This window comes from Aedes albopictus, chromosome 2 (genome assembly GCF_035046485.1).
Source record: "Aedes albopictus strain Foshan chromosome 2, AalbF5, whole genome shotgun sequence".
Classification (NCBI taxonomy): domain Eukaryota; kingdom Metazoa; phylum Arthropoda; class Insecta; order Diptera; family Culicidae; genus Aedes; species Aedes albopictus.
Window position 1 is genome coordinate 187,171,187 of NC_085137.1, and position 21,582 is coordinate 187,192,768.

At 47.1% G+C, this 21,582-nt stretch overlaps 2 protein-coding genes across 2 annotated transcripts in view; one reads left to right on the forward strand and one right to left on the reverse strand.

The window, feature by feature from the left end:
- Positions 1 to 456: 456 nt before the first annotated feature.
- LOC134287830 (uncharacterized) overlaps positions 457 to 21,582 on the reverse strand; it is a 216,384-nt gene continuing 195,258 nt past the window's right edge. The window contains exon 2 of the mRNA XM_062850843.1: positions 457 to 2,321. Coding sequence (XP_062706827.1) covers positions 473 to 2,044 — 1,572 coding nt within the window. The 5' untranslated portion in view covers positions 2,045 to 2,321 and the 3' untranslated portion in view covers positions 457 to 472. The remainder of the gene's footprint in view (positions 2,322 to 21,582) is intronic.
- Positions 10,066 to 17,256, forward strand: LOC115259409 (uncharacterized). Its single transcript, XM_062847893.1, has 2 exons — positions 10,066 to 10,432; positions 10,491 to 17,256. Exon 2 carries the CDS (start codon positions 10,840 to 10,842, stop codon positions 17,254 to 17,256), a length of 6,417 nt encoding a protein of 2,138 aa, XP_062703877.1. The 5' UTR covers positions 10,066 to 10,432; positions 10,491 to 10,839.

Consider the following 21,582-nt stretch of genomic DNA (forward strand, 5'->3'; position numbering starts at 1 on the left):
AAGGTACTCTTGGTATCGACATTAGCCAAGTCGACATCTAAGATGGCCAGTGTTTCTAGCAGGATCTGACCCCGCTGGTTCGTGAAACGGCTTCCCCATTCCACGGCCCAGGCATTAAAGTCGCCCGCTATTACCACCGGCCTTCGCCCTGTTAGCACGGTCGTTAAGCGGTCCAGCATTTGCGTGAACTGCTCGATCGGCCACCGCGGAGGCGCATAACAGCTACAGAAGAAGACCCCGTTTACTTTGGCGACCACGAAGCCCTCATAGGTAGTAGACACCAACTCCTGAACGGGGTATTTACCCGTCGTCCATATCGCCGCCATTTTTCTGGTCCCATCCGCGACCCAGTTGCCGTTGCCGGCGGATACTCGGTATGGGTCCGATATGATGGCGATATCCGTCTCCCACTCAGAAACTGCCTGACAAAGCAGTTGCTGAGCCGCATCACAGTGGTTCAGGTTCAGCTGCGTTACCTGCACTGTGATTTGTTGTTCACTGCGGCTTTCTTGAAGGCCGGGCACCTTGGACCACCCATCGGATGTCTGTTGTTCGAGGATTTCCCGGTACAGATCATGCAGATGGGCGGACTCGTGCAGCTTTGGGCCTTATGACCTTCAGCGCCGCATCGCCTGCACAGTTTGCGCCTGTCGGGGCCTTTGCAGTCCCACGACTTGTGTCCTGGTTCCAGACACCTGAAGCAAACCTCTGGTGGCTCGTGGAATGTCAGGTGACATACACACCAACCCACCTTTATGCTCCCTACTTTAACGGACTTTTTGACGTCCGCCACAGGTAGCTGAACCAAAGCTACCTGTGTCCCTGCTGGCCCTTTCCGTAGCTTAACGGCTGCGGCGGCCACCTGCACATCGCACTGTTGCCGCAGTGCCGTGACGAGCTCTTCCACTTCGGTGATCTCATCGATGTCCTTGACCTTCAGAGTCGCCTCATGTGTCAAAGCCCTCACCTGCACACCCTCACCAAGGACCTCTTCTGCCAGCCTCTTATAGGCGGCGCCCTTGTGCTCCTTCTGGCGCTTCAGCTCCAGGATCATCTCGCCCGTACGAGTACGTCTAATACTGCGTACGTCGGCTCCAAGACCCTCAAGCTTGGCGTCGCTTCGCATCATCTTCAAGACGTCCGAGTACTTGGACTGTTCCGTCTTGATGACGATAGCGTCGCCTTTCTCGCGCTTGGCACCTGCCCTCCTACGCCTTGGCTTGGCGTCCTGCGCTACTACCTGCGGATTCGCCTTCTTCTTCTTCCGCTCTACCTTCGTCCAAGGGGGGTCCTCCCCTTGGATCGCCCTACTCTGTGGCTGTTGAGGGCCCACTAGCGGTCGCAACCCCTTGTTCCCATCGTTCCGGGACGGGCCAGCCTTTTCAGGCCCACCCTTCCCAGCTTTCCGGGAACCCTGGCTGGGGTCCGACCTTCCGGCATTATTACCGACTTTCGGGGTAATGATTCGCCTGGCCTTGCGGGCACCGCCAGACAGCTCCTCGCCTGACGGTTGCCTCGCCCGCTTCTGCGATTGCTTGCCCCGTTTGTCGCGAGCAGTCGCTTCCGCCTTATTTGGACTTCCTGCGAAGGAGAAGGCCTCCGTTTGGGTAAACTTCGGCACTTTCTCATTTGCAGGCTCCGCTGCTGCAGCAGTCAGCAACGCGAGTGCCGCGTGCTCCTGCTTAGCATCGTCGATCGACGCCCTAAGTCGAAGCAAGGCCGTTTTCAGGTCCTTGCTTATGTTCGACTTAGTGGACGCAAAGTCGATGATTTTGCCAAGCTGCTGCTCAGCCACCTCTATTGCGGACCGTCCTTTGGATCCTCGGTTGACGGCCCTCAACAACCACGCTCCGTCCATAACCTCCACCGGCTGGCTTGCCGGGAAGTGGACTGGAGCACCCACGCTTGAGCTGCGTACGCAACTCCCAGCGCCTATCTCCTCACTTCTCCTTGTCGGAGATCTCATCAACCCGCTTCTTGCGAAGGGGTTGATCCCACCACTACTTCCACCTGAATTTTGATTGCTTGATTTGTTTGATTTCATGATTAATCCCACGAGTCGCACGGGAAAGAATGTCCACCACGCCAGAGCCCTGCATTAACGCGGTAAGGGACAGCTTACTGTGGGGGGTGCCCAGGTACCCCACAGGCTCCGTTAAAGATCGAGTATCTTTTTCACCCCCTCGATCACTCATTCCTCAGCACGGGTCGCTTGACACCTTGAATTGGGGTTAGTAGTCCTATTCTTAGCCGGCGACTACGCGGCTGACTCGCAAGCGGGGGGGTGCGTCAGGCCCCAGGACTTTCGTCCCTGCTGCCATCTCTTCGAGATTTGAAGGGACTCGAGAGTGTCCCTGACACTCGAACTAAGTACATCAATCGATACATCGTCATCCTGATCAATCGTATGAGTTTATCCAGGAATCCGTATTCGTGCATAATCCGCTATTCATAGCTGATCTTGATCGATTGTGCCATATGCCGATTTAAAATCGATGAGCAAGTGATGTGTGGGCACGTTGTATTCGCGGCATTTCCGCAACTCCTAGTGGACGGCGAACATCATGAATCCAGCCTAATATTGCCCCATGAACTCTTTTGTAATCGGTGATAGACGGTGGCATAAAACTTGAGAGAGTATCTTGTAGGCAGTGCTCAGTAGTGTGATCGCGATAGTTTCCGCATTCCAACTTGTCGCCCTTTTGTAGATGGTTCGATACATGATACCTTCCATCCACTCCTCCGGCTCCGGTAATACTTCCTCCTCCAAAATTTTGATAATAACCCAGTGTAGTGCTTCTCCACCGTATTTTAGAAGCTCGCTTGGTAGTCGATCTGCTCCAGCGGCTTTGTTGTTTTTCAACCGGCCAACCTCCTCCTCAATCTGTAGGAGGTCAGGGACCGGAAGTCTTTCGTCCTGTGCATATAAATACTCTTAGATCTGTTACCACGCCACCTTCGGTACTTGCAACGTCGCCATTGAGGTGCTCATCGTAATGCTGACACCACCTTTTTGACCATCTCACGCTTGCTCGTGAGAATATTCCCGTGATTATCTCGGCACATGTCGGCTTGTGGCACAAAGCCTCTGCGCGAGCGGTTCAGCTTCTCGTACGACTTTCGTGTGTCCTTAGCGAGGTACAGTACTTCCGTCGCTTCGCGATCTCGTTCTTCCTGCTGGCGCTTCATCATCAGGAAGGCTGAGTTCTGCCTGTTCCGCGCCTGTCTGTAACGTGCCTCATTCGCTCTCGTACGGTGTTGCAGCAGTCTCGCCCATGCTGCATTCTTCTCGTTTTTCAACTGTTCACATTCGCCGTCGTAACAATCGTTTCTGTGATTCGGAGTCGCGAAGCCTAGTGCTGAAGCCGAGGAACTATGGCGAATCGGATGTCCCTCCAGCCATCTTCAAGTGTAGCTGCGCCAAGCTGCTCTTCCGTTTGTAGGGCCACGTTACGCAGTTGCTCGATGTTGATCCGCGGCGTTCGACTTCGACGCGTGGTGATAACTGTCGAAAATTTTGAACGCATGCATACAGCGACTAAGTAGTGATCCGAATCTGGATTCTTCAATGTTTACGCATCCTGGGCCATCGATACGGATTCTGCCCGATTACCGGTTTGTACATTTCCTCCCTTCATACCTGTGCGTTCAAGTTGCCGTCAACAATTTTCACGTCACGCGGCGAGCAACCATCGTATGTTTGCTCTACATGCAAAAAAAAACCGTTCTGAAAATTGTCCACATTGAGTCACGAATTCCGGAACAAGCGAGAACTTTATTTACAAATATACACCATGAACTTAAATCACGATATCAAGAACTTAGTTCCACGTTATGTCCGTAACACCTGCGTAACGCAATGCTAGAAGCAATCCAAGAACCAAATTCCTGATAACGTGAACTGTGTTCCAGAAGTCGTGATTTCACATCATGGTTCCGAGAACATAGTTCATGATCTGCAACCGAATGACAACCACAGCTGAACAAAAATCACGGGAACTGGAACAGCGTTCTCGGAGTCGTGATTTTAAAATGTGAAAAACGATGATTTTTTTTTTATGTACTTTTTCAATCCCATATTTTGCAGCATCTCTTAGTTACAGATAAACTTCTGAACAAAAACAAAATATTTAGTTTTTTTTTCAATTTATTTTAGTGCTTTTTACGTTTTAACATTAAACAGTGTCGTTTAAAAAAAAATACATTTTACATTCAAACAAAATGTCTTGAGGTTTAAAATCATGAGACAAGGAAACATACCGTTTTAACAAAAACCTTCGTTTTAATCAGAAATGCTTTTAATCAAATCTCTTGTCACCTTCGGCATCTCCAGAACTGAGGCGTAAATGCCGAACAAATACGATTGGATAAACATCCAAACGGGTTTGCAATCTTGGGCATATTCCTAGTTCAGAACGAATGACACTTGCAGACACAAACATATGGCGTGTAATATGTTATCCGCTTTGTATTCCGCACCACCAAAAACAACAAAAAATCCGGGCGATTCCTTCGGAGAACCAACCATTACAATTTGTGGTTGTAAAGAAACGCTTTCGTAATGTTGATCTAGATACTGACTCCTTTCGTTAATTTTACGCCGAACTTTCTGAAGGGGTCTGAAACAAAATGTATTTACGTAATGGTTGCGATAAGAGTAAATTTTACATTAAAGTTTTCATATCTATCTAGAATTCATCAGCATTTACTGGCTACTTTTACTGTTGTGAATTTACCGGCTACTTGTATGCCACGTAAGGCGAAACTGGAAGCATTTCTTCATTTTTTGGTTAATGATTTTTTAAATTAAATAACGAAGCAATGTTTTCAAATTTGGTTTTCGTACACATGTAGAGTACCCAAGTAACCACGGTGCTGAAGCCTTATTGCATGCAGATATACGGTGTATTTAGAGCAATCATTACTTTACATGCAAATTTAAGGTTGATTTAAAGTGGCAATGGGCAATTATGCGACTGCTCTAGATTATACCAGTATAATCTTAATTTGATCCTATAATTGCCCATTTCCACTTTAAATCAACCTTAAGTTTGCATGTAAAGTTATGATTGCTCTAAATACACCATATATCTGCATGTTATAAGACTTCAGCACCGTGGTAGCTTGGGTATAGATCAAAGTATTTTCAGTTGTTTTGTATGTTATTGAGTGACCGGTGAGGAATCGCGCATTTACTAAAAATGTTAAAGCGCATGTTTAAGTTTCTCTTTTTATGAAACGGCCATTTTGTATTCCACCGGCCCTACTGAAGTGACCGGTGGAATACAAGTAGCCGGTGAATCCACAATACTATTTTGAAGGAACCACAGCCATATCTTACCTGCACTTCTAGAATGAAGCTCATTTGAGCTTCCTTGACAGACGGCCGCCACTTGCCTTTAACTCGATAGTTCGTTTGCAGAATTAAAGGTAGAAAACTGCACAACAGAAGGTTTTTGTATTCTCCTTCAGTCGCACCCATATACTCATTGTCAATGCTTTCGTGTGCTTTTGTTTCACCAACCTTCTCAATGTGCTTCCGAAGCTTCTGATGAAGTGATGGGAAGCGCAAATAAAACTTCCTCTCTGCTTCCGGATGAAGACGTTCGAAATCTGAACAAATCTAAAATGTAATGTAATGAAAATAAGTTAACAAGCATCTTTAGTGGACAATATTACCAAAACGCCCCCTTTGGGATCCTGAATTATCGGATACATTTGAAAAATTGTTGATAGGTCCTTTTCCTTTTGAAAGTCTTGTTTTCTTTTCTCGAAGCATAGGTCCCACTGCCTCCGCATCTCCTCGATCGGGCTACGTCCGTGAATCAGCCAATTTTGCGCTTGGGCCTGTGCTTCAACGTCTGGGACCTCATTCGTGGTACTTTGTGTACTAGATGTTCCTGGCACGTTATGTAAGGCGTCCGGCTGAACTCCAACCTTAGGACCTCGTAGCCCAAGTGCTTTGAGCTCTACGCTTTTCCGTTTTATGAACTTCCCGCATGGCGGTTGGCGATTACCCTCTCCATCAAAATAACTTGCTCGATAATATGTCTCCTAAATACAGCACATTTACGTCACATTTAACAACATTGCCTACAAATGCATCGCCTTACCTGTTTTTCTCCGGGAAATAGCTCAACGATCTTTCCGGTCATCAGTGAATGGAATTTGCTGTCCAGCGTTAGTTTTAGATTCAACCCTTCGAGTAAAATAAGACGTAGGAGTTCGTTCCTCATCGAATTAGACAGCTCTCCGTGCTTCTCATAGTGGGTCAAAATAGAACGTCCTTCTGGGCGGTTTTGAAGAAAGTCGCGAAGGCTGCTAAACTGTACAATGAATCAAAGTTTTTTTTCGAGTGTTTTCCCCAAGATATGTGGTTAAAACGTTTTATTACAATATCTGGTAAATAGTGTACAGTAACATGCTCAATTGGATTTAGAATCCAAGCATTTGTAATGGAAAACGTGCAAAGATTCAAATATGGTATTTTACCTAGTGTGGCCAGCAAAGAATATACATTTAGAATGTCAGCAAGGGAGCATCTACAAATTTTTTGTTTTTGGCCAAATTTTCAACACCCTCTCCCCCGTCGTAGCATATTTTCTCATACCGTTTCATAGCAATTTCAGGGACTCCCCTATCCCCCTAAAATGCTACGTCATTTATGGACGGTCCCTAAGAAGTCCGGCTACACTGAAATTTTGTCTAGATAGAATTCATTCTGACAAATGCTATTGATATAACATTGAGATTGGGTTTGGAAACATTAACGGAAAAGGGAAGCAGGGGGAGTTGAACGAAGTTAAGACGAGTTTAAGTTGAATGTAGAAGATAGGCATAGGGATCTTATTAAACTGTCTAAGGGTATCCAAGTACTACCTTGAATACTTGTATTGGATCTACAAACATAGCTAGTGAGCATTTGAAGTTGATATTCACCAAGCTACTTGCAATTACACTCGGTCAAGTAATTAGTGCAATGACTGTTTAAATTGGAGACCCAAACCCTCAAACCCACGAGATCTCACTGAATTGCCTTTAAACTTATCGTAAGTCTCCAGGAAGCTATCTTGAAAGTCCATGGAGTCCTCCTGAATCCTCCTGAAACTCCCTAAACTTTCCGGAAATCCTTGACACGCTTTGAAACGTCTTGTAATTCCTCTGAAACTCCAGTTCCTGAATGCACCTGAAGCACTCTAAAAGGCATTTGAACGGCCCCTTCAACACTATAAACCTAAACTATTAACTTCATACCCCGGTGTAATGATCAATTTGATAGTTTGATGGTTGGCTGACAGCCCACTCGTGGCGCTCGAAATAGTGCGCCTTTTTTCGAGCTTGACATTTGCACACTTCTGCTACCCGGCCAATGATTGACCAAACTTAATATTTTAATCATTGTGCAAATATGCTTCCACGATGTTTTCAAAAAAAAAAGGTTTGAAGCAGTGTTCGAAGTGTTACATCTGTTTGCATGTGCCCGCAAGGTATCACCTCAAAATCTCCTAGCCCGGTGATGAACCAGCCTTGGGCTAAATTTCCCCATAATAAAGAGCTAATAATAATAAATCCCCTTGCCACTTACCCAGCTAAAAGCTCCCTGCAAACTTGAAATCCGTTCTAATACTTATTCCTTATTCCATTTGGTAAATAAATATTTAGGTAAAGTTGCCTACTTCCGGCCAGTTACCCTAAATGGAAGTTTGGGTGTACAGTAGACGTTCGATAACTGCAACATGTTTACGTTTCACTAAGCAAACAAAATTCGATAACTGCAACGTCAGACAGGCGTCAACAACCCATCAATTGACGTTAAATGAATGCAAAATTCATTCGACTGTTCATTTGGGCTAACTTGGCGCACCGTTTTGACGGATAGCGGTGCAATAACTACAAATTTGTTGCACTTACCGGACTTGCAGTTAAAAAGCAATACAGTTAAACCGTTTGCAGCGACCGAACGTCTACTGTACCCCAGAAAATACAATGATGTATATTTTCTCGTTGCATTTTTACAATTTTAAGCAATTTTGTGCTCGTTCAGTGGAAACCGTATACTCGGGAAACCGTATGCCGGGATTATACGGCGTGAAGAAAAATAGAAGAACAGAGCAACTTCTTACCATCAAAAACCGAATTGGGTACTCATTTACTTTGCTAGTCACACTAGCATCATGGCACTTTTCCCTAGCTTTTTATAATAAAAACCTAGACAAACCTTTGGTGGTCCAGCGTCGTTCAACAGCGAAGAACTTCCTTGTTTTGACACATTTACGGAGTTACCTTTTTGCGGAAACAGGTTTAGTTTAGAAACAGTTCTCTGCCTAAACTTAAAAGTACTTACCAGCTCAGCCAGCAGCTTCCTGAAGCGGATCCGGTGACTGATCACCTGGCAAAACAAGTTAATGTCCTCTTTCTCCATCTCTGTAAACGTTTGCACATCGGTGATGCCGTGGTCATTTTCAAGAACGTTGGTGTACGCTTCGAGATCATGCGATCGAAGGAACTCTCCCAGATCGCCTTTCATCGCCTTTTGCTGTGGTGCGGGTTCCTCGACCAAAACGTAGCGAACCTCCGGTTCTTCCAATCCGCTCTTCTTTTCAATGGTTTTATTCGTAAGTTTAGGGGCTTGTTGGATGATGACCGGAGAAGAGAAAATATGTGTGGCCTGGCAACCTGCTACTGCTCCGGAGATGGAGTGAACAATTTCCTCTGACGATGCAATTGGATCGACGGCGGCCGGCATCTCCCCAGGTTGCATCTCCAGCAAAGCAGCAATGATTTGTTGCTTCGTAAACATCTTTAAATCTGTAAATAAACATTTTTATGATTGAATGATGCAAAATGTATCAATAAAATTTGTAATGAAATCGAAAAATTGAGAAAAATTTACTTACCAGTCCAGTCTGTTGACGTGCGATGCGATTTTTTTTTATTTTTTCTTCGTTCATGCGTTACAGAAAGTGACAGCGACAGATTGCCGTGAACATAGCTCACGGTATCGGGAACACAATCACGTGTATTGGATTTCAAAGTCACAGAATCTAGAACACTGTTCCCACATTCTAGTTCGTAAAGAATTTTATGGCGGAATGAAACAGACATGAACTTTGTTCTTTGAATCAAGATAAAAAATCACGAAAATGCGGTGCAACAAATCACAAAAATGAGAACAATGTCACAAAATCCAGCTTGACGACTTTTCCGGTTTTCATGATTATTTGTTTCCAAAAATCAGAACGGTTTTCTTAGCGTGTAACTGCACGTAGAACGCTTCTTTCTCGTCATCTCATCAGGTCTCCCTTCGTGTGGGCAGTGCACGTTAATGATGCTGTAGTTAGTGTAGTGTAGTTGAAGAAACGGTCCGTTACTCTCAACTTTCACATTCTTGCGTTGATCGACTGCCACCCGATCACACATTGTCGCATCTTGCCCAACACTATAAATCATGTTCCCAGTTCATTGGTGATGCCTCAGCTTTGGTAGATAGTCGCTCAATGCCCGCTATTTCACACTTTCTGTCCAGTCCAACAAAGTTCCTACAATGCCACGATGCCGAAGTTGCGGAGATGTAATTCGTCGAAGACTATCCTGTCATATCTTGCGAAACCAAGTGACATGCAATTCCATGTTCCAAGTTTCCAATCGTAGTCCTTTTTTCGTCGCGTGGTTTTTTGTCGATTGTATCGAGTCGTACTTCTTCCTATATTATATTCGTAATGAGGATTTTTACGGGTGGCTTTTTGGGCTTAAGCCAACACTCCTGTCTCGCCGAAGGGCCATCGTGTCAGTTCTGTTTAACGTCCCAACCCACACTGGGACGACCACGCTGATGGGGTTACCACCTTGGATCTAGCTGGGCGTGGTGCAGCGTTTCTTACTCTGCCGCTGGATGCCAGAACAGACGCTGTTTGAGCCGCACCTCCTTGGTGAACAGACGCTCGAGACGTACCTCCTCAATCTAGCTGAAGTCAGAAGGACTACAGTGCCCAGGATGTACTACCAGCTAAGCACACAACTCTTAGCTGGCGGTCTTTGTCATCGCTTGACTCGTGGAAGCATGAGTGTCGGCGCAGGAGTCGGCAAGCTGGCAACCCGGCCTATCCACAATTCTGAAGGGGGTGCGACAGCTGTCAAAGCGTCGCTTCATCGCGAGTGACAGACGTCACCACGGAGATGACGTCTTGTTAACGCGGCATCCGGTCATACTTTCTTTTAGTTCGTCATATCGAAGCAGACAGAAGTGAAAATTAAGCTCTGTTACAGCAGGCAGTAAAGTGAATTAAATTAAAGATTAAGTGCTAGAAGGAGTTCGTTTAATAGTGTTCTGTCCGGGAAAAGCGTGATAACTACACCAGAGAAATTAAATTCGTTGAAATAGTGCGTCCAACTTTGGTGAAATTTGTTCACACCACGGGTGTGCCCGAATAAGGTTAGTCAGGTTTGTCCGCGAGATAGTTAGATCCTAATTGCTTGATTTATCCACGTAGCGTTTAGTCCTGGTCGTGTCTGCAGTCAGTCCGATAAAGTCCTTGATCCGTCGTAGTTACCTGAAAAGAAAGAAAGAGTAAGAAATCATTAATTAGTGTTAATATCAAATAATATCAAAGAATTTTGATCCAGGTTTATAACCCGGGTAGAGGTTAGAACCAAGCCGAGAGGGCGTGGGAGAATAAAAGCCTACCGAATTGTAAGTTAATAATTATATGAACAAATCATTATACTCACCATTGAATTTACATTCTAGTTTGAAGCAATACAAAACCGCTATCAAAACCGACCGCTTCTTAATTCTTTCCGCCCAAACTCCGCTGACAATCTTCAAAAATTCGTGGCGACATGGATAAGGACGGCCACGTGGATGGCTCTAGAGGAGACCACGTGCAAGAATCCAACTGTGCGGATTGCCAACGACCGGATAGCGCGGAGGACATGGTCCAATGTGACCAATGCGACGTGTGGAAACACTACACGTGTGCCGGGGTCAACGACAGCGTCGCTAGCCGATCGTTTGTGTGCGGCAACTGTACCGCCCGGCAGAGCGCGGTCGACCGAAGCACAGCTGACCAGAGTGCTATCGACTTGATATCGGTGCGCAGTGGATCTAGCCGCACTAGTACGACGTCAGCTTTCTCCATCTGCCTGAGCCAGCTGGTGGAGCGGCAGAAACTTGAGCGTGTACGTGTGGAATTGGAGCTGCAGCGACGTCACCTCGACGAGCAACAGCAGCTGATCGACAAGGTGGTGGACGGGGAGGAAACAGCAAGTCATCGCAGCGGTGGTCTACCGAGCGGTGCGAAGGGTGCCGCAAACAACGAGCTAGCGCCCCCTTCATCGAAGGCACTTCCAACACCACCCCCTCCTGGTGCTCCTCTTGCGTCAGCTGCTGGCCGATCAAAACAGTCGACCGTCGAAACGACTAATTCCACCGCACCACTTATGGTAACGATTCCCCTCTCCGCGCTAGATTCGAGCACTGTGGAATCGTTGAAATTGAGAAAAAATCCCCTAGATGCCTTCAGGAACCGGGTTGAGCAGTGCGAGATTCGCGCCAATCCAACACCTGAACAGGAGGATTCATCGGTGGTGGTATCGATTCCCCTTTCGGCCCTAGATCCGAGGACGGTGGAATCCCTTAAAGCAAGGAAGGATCCGCAAACTGCCCTGCGGGAACTCAGGAACCGGGTTGAGCAATGCGAGCATCGCGCCAATCCAACACCTGAAGAGTTGGCAGATCTGCGGGCGCAAGTAGAGATATGCCGGACACTTTTGGAAGGTTTCCAGACAAGTGCGGAACCGAGCAAAGCTGCTCGACGACCGGAGACAAGCAATCTAAGACAAGCTAAGCTTCAGTACCTAACTCCAGCAGCAAATTCGACGCGCGTGGACAAGCAGACCGGCGCAATCCCGAAAGCGAGTCGGACGTTGCCGGTGGTCGTGGAGAACGAGTTGAATCTCTCACTAGCTGGAGCAGTGGGAGGAACCGACACTTCGAAGGACATCTGGCCCCTTAAGATGCCGGCAAGCCAAACCAGCTGCGCCCCGGTAAGTCAATCCATCGCAGCACTCGAAACGCGTCCGATTGATGCGGGACCCTCAGGTAAGCGTCAAGCCTTGAATAATTCTGTAAATACAAACGAATACTCCTCCAACAATTGCCCCACGACCAATAATCCAACTACCCGAGAGCAGCCGCGTTTTGACGCGCGCCCGGGAGAATCGCATTCGCTTCTCACAAACTCCCACGAGCAGCCGCGAGAATCTTTCGCGCGCTCGGGAGATGCGACTTTGTTCAGTAGCCAATTTGAACAAAATTCAACCCATCTACAAACGCGTAATCTAAACTCGCGTGCGGTTGATTCGTCTCTGCCCCCTCGTCATTTGTCAAACAGTCAAGCCATTCCTCATCCAGATCCAGTGCGTCCCACACAGCAGCAGCTAGCAGCAAGGCAGTCCCTGGCTAAGGAACTTCCGCGCTTCACCGGCGACCCAACTGAATGGCCGATCTTCATCTCCAACTACCGCTACACCACAGACGCCTGTGGTTACACGGACGGCGAAAACATGCTTCGTCTCCAGCGGAGTCTATCCGGGCCGGCATTGGAAACGGTGCGCAGTCGGTTGGTGCTTCCAGCAGCAGTGCCACAGGTGATCGAGACGCTTCGCTTGCGGTTTGGACGTCCGGAGTTGCTGATCAACGCGCTACTACGGAAGGTGCGCGAGATACCAGCTCCAAAGTCCGACAGGCTGGAAGGACTCATCGGCTTCGGTATGGCGGTGCAAGCGTTGTGTGACCACATCGAAGCTGCGAACGAACGCGCTCACCTTTCGAACCCGTCACTTCTCCAAGAGCTCGTCGCCAAGTTGCCTGCGGATCAACGGATGATGTGGGCGGGATACAAGCGAGGCTTCCAGGACGTCAATCTAAGGACCTTCGGAGATTACATGGCGGCGGTTGTACGAGACGCAACCAGCGTGACAACGTTCGAGCCGGAGCAGAAGCGCATCAATGCTCGTGATCGTCCGAAGCATAAGGGGTTCGTTAACTCCCATGCGACGGAGACAGCCGGAACACGAGATTCGTCGCATGATTCCAAGGAGACGCCGAAGCAGTTCAACTGTGCGCATTGCAACAAAAGCGGACACCGATTGCGAGATTGCAATGCGTTCACGCAGTTAAAGGTGGACGATCGCTGGCGACGGATTCGGGAACTGAAGCTATGCCAAAGCTGTCTCTTCAGCCATGGACGAAGAGCGTGCCGTATTCGGAAGGTTTGCGAGATTGACGGCTGCCAGTATAGCCACCATAAGCTACTTCACTCCTCGGCAGGACCTCCAAAGCCATCGGCTCCACAGATTCAGGTGGCGGAACACCATACACATCGTCAACCTACCTCTTCGACGTTGTTTCGGATCATCCCAGTGACCCTGCACGGAGTCAGCGGCTCGATCGACACCTTTGCCTTTCTTGACGAAGGGTCTGATATGACGTTGGTGGAAAACGACCTGGTTACGTCATTGGGTATCCAAGGTACCCCGCTCCCGCTATGCCTCCGATGGACTGGGAACACTTCGCGAACCGAAAAGGGATCGCAACAGGTCACAATCGAGATCGCAGGAATGGGACAGAAGAAGCGACATAAGCTGCTGAACGCGAGGACTGTGAACAACCTGGGACTTCCTTCGCAAACTTTCCGAATGGACGAAGCGGAAAGGATACACCAGCACCTGAAGGGCATTCCGGTCAGCAGCTACGAGAACGTGGTACCCAGGATCCTGATCGGTATCGACAACCTGCGCCTAGCGGTTCCGTTGAAGGTACGGGAAGGAGAGGGGACAGCACCGGTGGCGGTGAAGACTAGACTGGGCTGGTGCGTCTACGGTCCCCAAGGATGCAACAATCGCGAGTCCTACAGCTTCCATATTTGTGAATGTTCCTGTGACGATACACTGCACGAAGCAGTGAAAGAGTTCTTCGCCGTTGAAGCAGCTGGAGCAGGTCCGGTGGATATTCCACTGACACTGGAGGAAGAACGAGCGCTAACTACCCTGGAACAAACGACCCGGCGAGTTGGGAATCGATTCGAAACGGGCCTGATTTGGAAGCAAGACAATGTGGAATTCCCGGACAGCTACTCTATGGCCGTGCGACGACTAGAATGCCTAGAACGCCGAATGGACCGCAACCCGGAGCTGAAGGAAAATCTTCATCGGCAGGTCTCCGAGTATGAAGCGAAAGGCTATGCTCACAAAACCACAAAAGCGGAAATGAAAGCAGCCGATCCGCGGAGAGTGTGGTACCTTCCGGTTGGAGCAGTAATCAACCCCAAGAAACCGGGAAAGATTCGTGTCATTTGGGACGCCGCTGCTAAGGTAGACGGCGTATCGTTGAACAGTCAACTCCTCAAAGGTCCCGATCAGCTTTCCTCCCTTCCGGCGGTTCTTTTTCGCTTTCGCCAATACGGAGTGGCAGTCAGCTCGGATATCCAGGAGATGTTTCATCAAATCCGTATCCGAGAGGAAGACAAACATTCTCAGCGCTTCTTGTGGCGTGCCAAGCCGTCCGATGAACCTACTGTCTACCTGATGGACGTCGCCACGTTCGGGAGCACTTGTTCTCCAGCTTCGGCACAATTCGTTAAAAATCTAAACGCAGAACAACACCGCGAGCAGTATCCCGAGGCGGCGAGTGCGATCATCGATGACCACTACGTCGACGACTATTTGACGAGTTTCGGTTCCGAGGAAGAAGCAGCAAAGGTGGCACGCGATGTACGACACGTACACGGAAACGGTGGCTTCAAGCTGCACAACTGGCGATCGAACAGCAGTAGAGTACTGGAACAGCTGGACGAAGTGCAGTCCGAAGCAGACAAGGTGCTGAACTTAGTCGACGGTGGGAAGTCCGAGAGGGTGCTTGGAATGCTGTGGAGTCCATCAGCCGACGAGTTGAGTTTCTCCACCCAGCTTAGCGAAGAAGTGCAAACACTGATCCAGACCGGAACGCGACCGACAAAAAGGCAAGTGCTGCGTTGCGTCATGACACTGTTTGACCCTTTGGGGTTGCTGTCACCGTTCATCATCCACGGCAGAGTCCTGATCCAGGACCTTTGGCGAGAAGGCACGGAGTGGGACGAACAAATAAGCGATGACGTTAACAAGAAGTGGAAAAGATGGATACAGATGATCGGGTACATCGCGGAAATACGGATCCCTCGATGTTACTTCCACCAAGCCACCAGGGAGACCTACCAGAACTCGGAGTACCATGTGTTCGTCGACGCCAGCGGAGAGGCGTATTCCTGCGCAATTTATCTGCGCACAATCGACGATAGAGGAGAACCGCGCTGTTGCCTAGTCGCCGCCAAGTCGAAGGTTGCTCCGATAAAACCATGGTCGATTCCGAAGCTCGAGCTCCAAGGATGCGTTCTCGGTGTACGTTGGTCGAAATTCGTCAAGGAGAATCATAGTTTGCCCATTTCAAAGATGGTTTTCTGGTGCGACGCCACAGTACCACTGGGATGGATCAAAGCTGACCCCAGGAATTATCGACAGTTTGTATCCTTTAGAGTAGGCGAGATTCTGGAGCATACAACGGCAAACCAGTGGCGCTGGGTTCCGTCAAAGGATAATCCAGCTGATGAAGCTACCAAATGGGGTAGCGGACCGTACTTCGACCCAGAGAGCAAGTGGTTTCATGGACCAACCTTCCTTGGCCTGCCGGAAACCGAGTGGCCTCGCCCTAAACAGCGCGTGACCGCCCCTACCGAGGAAATGCGTGCATCGATCCTTCACCACTGTTCGTTCGTACCAGTCATCGACTTTGAGCGGTTCTCTTCCTGGGGCCGGCTACAACGAGCGACAGCATACGTACTTCGATTCCTGCATAATTCGGCTAAAAGGCAGCCGAAATTCACGGGACAGCTCTCGCAAGCAGAACTCCGGGCAGCGGAAGAAGTTATCCTCAAACTGGTGCAACTCGAATGCTACCCAGACGAGATCGCAGCACTGTCAAACAAAGTACCGAACGAAATCGATCAGGAGGCCATAGGGAAGGAGAGCTCAATCTACCGACTAATGCCGATGTTGGATAACGTCGGTGTACTGCGTGAGCGTGGACGAATCAGCGCTGCCAAAGATGTCTGCTACAACGTGCAGCATCCGGTCATCCTCCCACGAAACCACCGAGTCACAGAGCTTCTCGTGCACCATTTCCATCAGCGGTACCGCCACGGGAATGCAGAGACAGTAGTTAACGAGCTCCGCCAGCTGTATACCATCCCAAGACTTCGGCTGGTTGTCAAGCAAGTGACTCGCGACTGCGCTTTATGCAAGGTCCGTCGAGCCCGACCTGCAATCCCACCAATGGCACCTCTTCCACTTGCACGCGTAGCCCACCATGAACGAGCATTCACCTACACAGGGGTGGACTACTTCGGGCCGCTGCTGGTAAAGCAGGGCCGATCCAACGTAAAGCGGTGGATCGCGCTATTCACCTGTTTAACAGTACGTGCCGTCCACCTCGAGGTCGCCTATTCGCTGTCAACAGAATCCTGCATCTCCTGCGTTCGTCGGTTCGTGGGTCGCCGAGGTTCACCCGCCGAATTCTTCAGCGACAACGGAACGAACTTCCAAGGCGCCGATCGGGTACTGCGACACCAGATTAGCCAGGGACTGTCTAACACGTTCACGAACGCCAACACGAAGTGGAACTTCATCCCGCCAGGAGCGCCGCACATGGGCGGTGCATGGGAACGCTTGGTACGGTCCGTGAAGGCCGCAATGGGTGAGGCGTACTCCGAGGGAAAATTAGACGACGAGGGGCTGCAGACACTGGTCGTGGAGGCTGAAAGTATGGTAAATTCAAGGCCTCTGACGTATTTACCACTCGACTGTGAAGAAGCAGAGGCGCTCACACCCAACCATTTTTTGGTGCTGAGCTCAAATGGTGCAAAATCTTGCTTCGATGGGGATTCGGCTACAATCCGTAGCCAGTCCGGCGAACTGGTCCGTCGAGAAATCCTGGGGAGATCCTGGGAACTGATCCAACGTCAGCTGGACGTTTTCTGGAAACGCTGGTTGGTGGAATACCTGCCGGTAATTCGTCGGCAGTCGAAGTGGTTCGATGAAACCCGAACCCTAGATGTTGGAGACCTGGTAATGGTAGCGGAGCCGGCAAAGCGGAGCGGATGGGAGCGAGGACGAATCATCCGCACTACTCGAATCCAGACGGCCGACATCGACAGGCTGTCGTGAAGATTGGGCAGAAAAGTGTGGTGAGACCAGTGTCACGGTTGGCGCTGCTTGACCTCCGAGACAAGAGTGAGACTCCGGAGGACTCCGGACTTCACCGGGAGGAGACTGTCGGCGCAGGAGTCGGCAAGCTGGCAACCCGGCCTATCCACAATTCTGAAGGGGGTGCGACAGCTGTCAAAGCGTCGCTTCATCGCGAGTGACAGACGTCACCACGGAGATGACGTCTTGTTAACGCGGCATCCGGTCATACTTTCTTTTAGTTCGTCATATCGAAGCAGACAGAAGTGAAAATTAAGCTCTGTTACAGCAGGCAGTAAAGTGAATTAAATTAAAGATTAAGTGCTAGAAGGAGTTCGTTTAATAGTGTTCTGTCCGGGAAAAGCGTGATAACTACACCAGAGAAATTAAATTCGTTGAAATAGTGCGTCCAACTTTGGTGAAATTTGTTCACACCACGGGTGTGCCCGAATAAGGTTAGTCAGGTTTGTCCGCGAGATAGTTAGATCCTAATTGCTTGATTTATCCACGTAGCGTTTAGTCCTGGTCGTGTCTGCAGTCAGTCCGATAAAGTCCTTGATCCGTCGTAGTTACCTGAAAAGAAAGAAAGAGTAAGAAATCATTAATTAGTGTTAATATCAAATAATATCAAAGAATTTTGATCCAGGTTTATAACCCGGGTAGAGGTTAGAACCAAGCCGAGAGGGCGTGGGAGAATAAAAGCCTACCGAATTGTAAGTTAATAATTATATGAACAAATCATTATACTCACCATTGAATTTACATTCTAGTTTGAAGCAATACAAAACCGCTATCAAAACCGACCGCTTCTTAATTCTTTCCGCCCAAACTCCGCTGACAATGAGCTAAAAACTTTTGAGAATCAGAACTGTGTTGGACGCTCTCCTCATCGGTTCACCGTTTTTGCAGATCATTTAGTATGTTTTGTAGATTAGCCATTGAAAGTTATACAAGAATGATTTTATAAAATGAACAGTCCACTGCATTTCTGATGAGCACGGATTTCCAATATTTCAATCGCTTTATCATGATGAATCACAGGCTGATTTATATGTATTTCATCCATTAAAGCAGTGCTTCCCAAACTGTGCGCCGCGGCGCCCTGGTGCGCCGTGAACATTTCGCTGGTGCGCCGCAGACTCTTGAACCAAAACAAAAATAATTTAAAAAAATCAATATGGGAATGTATTTTTTTATGGAACTCGGAAGTGTTGCTCCAGGGCATTTTTCCAAAATTTATCCCAGCCATCGAATATTCTATTGAATTTCTTGTAATCTCCTAAAACATTTTGATTTCAACCAACTTTTAATTTTTTTGGATTTTTGAGAAATTTTTGTTAAAATTTCAAAATAGATATGTAATTGGATTTCCAATCTTAAGTTGACTTTTCAAAAATCTTATTAAAGTTCTTTCCAGAATGATTTCCGTCAGTCTTCCGGTCTTTAAGTTCTCTACTAGTTTTCGGGACGACATGTTTTACCAACGTCACTATCACAGAATAATTCTGCAAATTGTCGGCTTCGTGCAAGTAGGCCACATCTCAACTTGATTATATTTGAGATCTTGATGAAAAAATATGGAAAACTATGTTGCGTAGCGTTGTGCATCTTTTAAATTCATTAAGACCTGTTCAGGAATTCTTTGAGAAACGCAAGGTTCAGACGTTTTTTTTTTATATTTTTTGTGGAGCAAAGACACTTCTTAAAGTTTATCAACTGTTTAATGGTCGTTAAAAATAGTTATATGAAACTCATGTGAAAGATAGCCCTTCAAGTTTGGTAATGACTGATCCTGAACATTCTATTTTTGTATTTATCTTAGTTTGCTGAACATTTCCACATTTTGAAATGTTTGTTATTCCCGCAGGAATCTAAGACTTTAATAAAACTTTGATTATTTCAATACATTCGGAATTATCAAAGTATTGTGACAGTTTCACTGTTTTTGATTGAATTATTTAGAACCAGCATCTGGCTTTAGATGTACATAGAAGTTTTTGTCATATTTGTTTAGTTAGTGTGATAAATAAATATGACATTTGAAATCTAACAAATATTTATGAAACCTTGAACAATTTTTTTTCTAAAACAGAAAAAAATGGAACTGAAAATACTTCACAAGTTTGTATTTAAATTTTTGCTGAAGTTTTTCAGAAATAATGAAAATTATCTGTAAAAAATGTTGGTGCGCCGCGAAATTTTCTAAAATTTCAAAAGGCGCCGCGATAGCCAAAAGTTTGGGAACCTCTGCATTAAAGAACTAAGATGCTCCGAATTTCCCAAACCAAATTCATAATCAACTGACTCCAATCTCGCGGTCTAAATCTAATTTTGATCTCGTTTCGTAATGGTTGTCTTCTCGTCATTAACCGAAAAAAAAAGAAAAAAATTACCCCTAGATTGCTCACGGAAAGCTTCCTCGCCGCCAGATACCGCAAATCGAATTTACGGCGAACTGCCATTTACGATTCAATTAGGGATGCTACTTAACGTGGAACCATCACGCAAACGAGCACTCAGATTTTGCTCTCTCTCGCTTTCCGTTGGCATTTTGTGCGGATTTCGGCTTTGCTAACTCTAGGTACCTACTACTAGGCACGGTTCTGCTGTTGCCTCTGTTTTTCGGTGGATAACATTTTGGACGAGTTGACTACGGACGGGTTCATCTGAAAGTGAAAGTATAGAGGAGAATGGGTTACTTTTGACGCCAAAAAGAAGATGCTTGTTAGTTCCATGCAGTTTGCTCTTTGGTTCCTTGTGTGAATTGAGCTGGTCTGGCGATACTAGAGTAGTATCTACGGGCTGTTAATCAAGCTCAAGCTAAGACAGAATTTCTGTAAATTGAATTTTGATAAATTTATCTATTACATCGTAATGCTAAAAATCAGAGAAACTACTCTCACCTATTCATTGAATTTGGGATAAGCACGTCGGCATCCGAAGGCCACACCGGAAGGAAGGCAACTGGAGCGCGTTTATTTTTACGACTTTAACGCACAGCTTACGATCATCGTCTTCCTGATAGCATCAAACGACGACCGGCCGGTGAAAGGCCATTTTCCACCGAGAGAGAGCGATGAGATGTGCCGGAGGAACGCTAAATCTTAGGAACGCAGCGAATCTGAGTCCAGAGAATGAGTCGAATTAAGCGTCTTTCAGTCTTCCACGGAGGACGTGCCTCCACCGACCAAAATGCCCCCCGGAGGCAATCGATTGCGTATTTCTGGTTCGAAGGAAGCAACAGGATTCATAAAGCAGCAGACACGCACACAGCCCGAGTTAGAGAAACCAATAGAAATGTAACAAAATGTGTGGGTTTGCCTTTCTATAAGTTCACTAAAAAAAACGAATTTTCAATAGAAGGCTCGGAGGGTCAAGCTACATATACCAATCAACTCAGTTCGACGAATTGAGATGATGTCTGTATGTGTGTATGTATGTATGTTTGTTCGCAAAATAAGTTCACTCACTTTTAAGGCACTTCCCATTAGCCGATTTTTCGGATTATAGCTCGAATCGAACCAGAAATTTACCACATTGTTTGCTATTGAAAATGGTCTGGATCGGTCAAGGCGTTCCGTAGTTATGACCATTTCAGTGATCCGGACCAGCACCGGTAGAACTGGCCGTATATAAAACTAAACTAAGCCCTATCATGCGACACATGAAACTGCGGCGAATTTTATAGCCTTTAGAATGGTTGACGAATTTTGTGCGGAACTCAACACTGGAAACCAGAAATTCCACGATATCAGCCCCAAATTCAAGATGGCGGCTCCAAATTCAAGTTTGCGGCTGTTTAATGATGTTTTAGGTCCTAAAACCATGCAATATGGGTAAATTTGGCATGGGAAATATGCCTGGAGTCCAGAAATGATGACCAAGATATTGAAGATGACGGTCTAAAATCCAAGATGGCGGATCAAAAGTCAGGATGGCGACTGTTTAATGGTGTTTTAAGCCCTGAACCATGCAAGATGCAAGATGGAAGTTGAAAAATGCCATCCGATATATCTAAGATGGCGGTCTAAAATCCAAGATGGCCGCTCAAAATTCCAAATGGCGTTTTTTTTTTTATTTTTTTTTCTGTAGGAGAAGGGAAAAGCCCGTGGGAGTGTAGCTTGCATTCCGCCACTTCTCCCATAGGCATAAAACCTTCTCATCTAATCAATCATTTTACATAGAATCATAAAGACTTCCAGTGAGCAAAGCTCTGTGAAGGAAGTGTAGTAATTCAGCAATTATTCAACAGTAACAATTAATATAAACAATCTTTAAGTACAATATAGGCATGCAAATACAGCAGTA

What these genes read in the sequence shown, in the direction of transcription:
- LOC115259409 (XM_062847893.1), top strand. Translation starts at nt 10,840, where the DNA reads ATGGATAAGGACGGCCACGTGGATGGCTCTAGAGGAGACCACGTGCAA.